Raw genomic sequence first — 3,112 nt, 5'->3', positions numbered from 1 at the left:
TATATTACACTATTAACGTATTGCAGATATCTCTACACATTGGGAAGATGTATCGACTTAAGATAGCAATGGCTCTCATGCGTTCCCTTTAAACATAATGTACATGAGCGTCCCATGATAATATTTCTGAAGTATTTCTACTATTTTTGCGGCTTGGACTGACTGACCAACCAGTTGTAATAAGGAGATTCCAACATGATTTAAGCTGGGTTACTAAATTAACAGGATAGAATTTCCGCTTACTGAAGTGTGGCCCTAATAGCACTTTTCAGCCATAGAAATTGGCTGACGAGATTCAGGTGTCAAATTCATCGCGAGGATATTTAGAAAAATGAACCTCTGTTTACGCACGCAAAACTTCTCAAAACGTTCTCACAAAAAAAAAAAAGTTATCAGTTACAAACACCCGCAGAAACACATGCAATCCATACGCGCAGGCAGCGGCGGACACCATGGCGGACACGAAAGTCTCCTCCCGAGCGACGATGCGCCGCCACGTGTCGTCGGGGCGCCCTAAGCGAACTTTTCTCGGGAGTTTCCTGACCAGAAAGAGTATTGAGGGAACGTTGGTTCTATTAATTTATGCCATATTCATGCACGGAATGTATAGTGAATACAGCTATACGTGAATACAGCTGCGCCGATAATAAACCTGCAGCAGTGGCAGTGTTTTGCTCCGCAGAGCCGCGAGTGTGTTTAGTACTGACCCTAGCGTTAGTCATCTTTTTATTGGATGAGAAGTCATCTCGTGATAGCCAAGGTTACATTGTGGCGTCCAAGTATTCTCTCTTATCATCGTCACTGAGTACATTTTGTGTCCTTTTGCAATGCAGGTATCTTTTCATCGAATGGAAACAACTCAGGGAAAAGAGGTGCTGACGCCAGGAATCGAACCTGGGTCTTCTGATTTCTGACCGGAAATCAGAAGACCCAGGTTCGATTCCTGGCGTCAGCACCTCTTTTCCCTGAGTTGTTTCCATTCGTTAATTTCTGGGCGTTTGAGGCTTACTTGTCTGTGTCGTCCCTAATTGTTGGTCTGCCTCGGCCAAATCTCGTTGTTTACATCTTTTCATCGTTTCCCTAAAGACGGCACACAGTTCAAGAAGTGGATCATCGCCATAAAGAGAGATGAAGGCCCTGATTTTCGTGTGACCAAGTACACAAAGGTGTGCTCAAAACATTTTTGCACATCTGACTTTATTCCTGGTGTTGCCAGTGGTCACCGACTTCTCAGAGACACAGCTGTGCCATCAGTGTTTGCGTTTAACAAGCCGTGCAGCCTTCGGAAGCCACCAAAACAGCGTGCTGCACAACTGCTACCACGATCACCAGCCGCACAGCCAAGTCAAGCACAAGAGCCAACCGAAACCGTAGATGTTCCGACCGAGGGATATGACATACCCATCACCGACAGTGACATGAATGGCGACAACCCTATCGAACCTGCCCTTAATGCCCCAAGCACAGAGGGGCAGGAGCATCTGCTATCTATCATCGTAGGGAAGGATCAAGAAATATTGAAACTTCTAGACAAGCGTGCTGCCTTAGAGGAACAGCTTACATCTGCCAGGGCAGCCATCCACGAACTGCGGGCACAAAATGAATCTCTAGCGTGCCAGCTTGACGAAGAAAAACAAAGGACATCAAATTTTCCCCTCGAAAAGCTCAAGCATTCAGATGAAGTTCATGCTTTACACCGGTTTGCCCTGCTATGAACAGTTCATGAGTTTGATGGAGTTCTTGAACCCAGGTGAACGTGGCTGTAATGTTTTGCGCACTGAGGACAGCAGTAGTATACAACAAGGTCTACTGCAGGCCGGAAAAGAAAACTTAGTGTAGAAGATGAACTCTTTTTGGTCTTAGTTCGACTGCCACTTGGTCTGCTTGAGGCTGACCTATAGGTCACAGGTTTTGCGTCACACAATCTACGGTATCCAGGATATGCACATCATGGATAAACTTCATGTATGCCAAGCTCTGCACCCTGCCTCTTTGGGCCCCCAAGGGAAGTCATCGACGCAACAATGCCGACAGAGTTTCTGCGCAAATATGCTTCAACAAGGGTGATCCTTGATGCGACCGAAATACGCTGTGAAGTGCCTTCATCTCTGTCACTACAGTCAAGCACGTACTCGTCTTACAAGTCGTCAAACACATGTAAAGGCCTCATAGGGGTGTCACCAAATGGACTGGTCAGCTTTGTGTCCGAGCTGTTCACGGGATCCACGTCAGACAGAGAGTGCGTCTCACGGAATGGGTTCCTGGGGCCAGATTTCGAAGAAAATGATGTCGTAATGGCGGACAAGGGTTTTCTGATTGCGGACCTCTTGGAAAAGAAGGGAGTACTTCTGAATATGCCCCCATTTCTGAGAGATGGGACATTCTCAAGGGAAGAAGTGCTTCGAACACAAGAGATTGCTTCCCTACGGATACATGTGGAGCGACGAATACAGCGCATCAAGGGGTACCACATCTTCGACAGGCCAATCCCACTTCCATTGGCTCCTACCATCAACCAAATCTGGACTGTGACAGCTATTCTTACAAACTTTCAAAGCCCTTTAATTCAACACTGAAGTAGTGCAGTTACAGAAGAAAAAAATTTGGTGCACCTTTGAAATCAACAGGATGTGGCATATCCATGATGCCCTTCCATGTTATTTGCATCACAAGAAACAGCAAAATGAATAGGAGAGCTGATGTTTGACTGCTCTACAGGACATCCGAAGGCGTAGTGCACGGGAGACGCCTTTCACATCCAACCTCCTCCACAGCTGCGGAACTTTATGCCATCCTTTTCTTTCTACAACACATCGCTGATTTTACACCCGTGCACTAGATCCTTCCGATCGCTCAACACGTTTAAAAACGGGAAAAAAACGGGAAAAGTGAAACACGACAGAGAAAGTTGTTATACGCGTTTTATTTGGACATATAAAGACTAGATTCATTCGCAGAAACAACAAAAACATTTTGCCGCTAAACTTAGCGTGCTGAAGTGATCCGGAACGGCAACAGTGGGGTATCTTTTGGCGGCCTTCTTCGTTGCACGCTTTTCCGAGGTGAGTTTGGGGGACCTGCCCTAGTGTTTGTGAGCCTATCCGGAAGCCGA

At 46.4% G+C, this 3,112-nt stretch overlaps 1 protein-coding gene across 1 annotated transcript; it reads left to right on the top strand.

Moving 5' to 3' along the window:
• Positions 1-2,024: 2,024 nt before the first annotated feature.
• Positions 2,025-2,576, top strand: LOC135367532 (uncharacterized). Its single transcript, XM_064600828.1, has one exon. It carries the CDS (start codon positions 2,025-2,027, stop codon positions 2,574-2,576), a length of 552 nt encoding a protein of 183 aa, XP_064456898.1.
• Positions 2,577-3,112: the final 536 nt, after the last annotated feature.

This window comes from Ornithodoros turicata, chromosome 8 (assembly GCF_037126465.1).
Source record: "Ornithodoros turicata isolate Travis chromosome 8, ASM3712646v1, whole genome shotgun sequence".
NCBI classification, from domain to species: Eukaryota; Metazoa; Arthropoda; class Arachnida; order Ixodida; family Argasidae; genus Ornithodoros; species Ornithodoros turicata.
This window is presented reverse-complemented; position numbering and strand designations above follow the sequence as displayed.

Excerpts from the sequence above, each read along its gene's own strand:
- LOC135367532 (XM_064600828.1), top strand. The coding sequence starts at position 2,025 with ATGCCGACAGAGTTTCTGCGCAAATATGCTTCAACAAGGGTGATCCTT.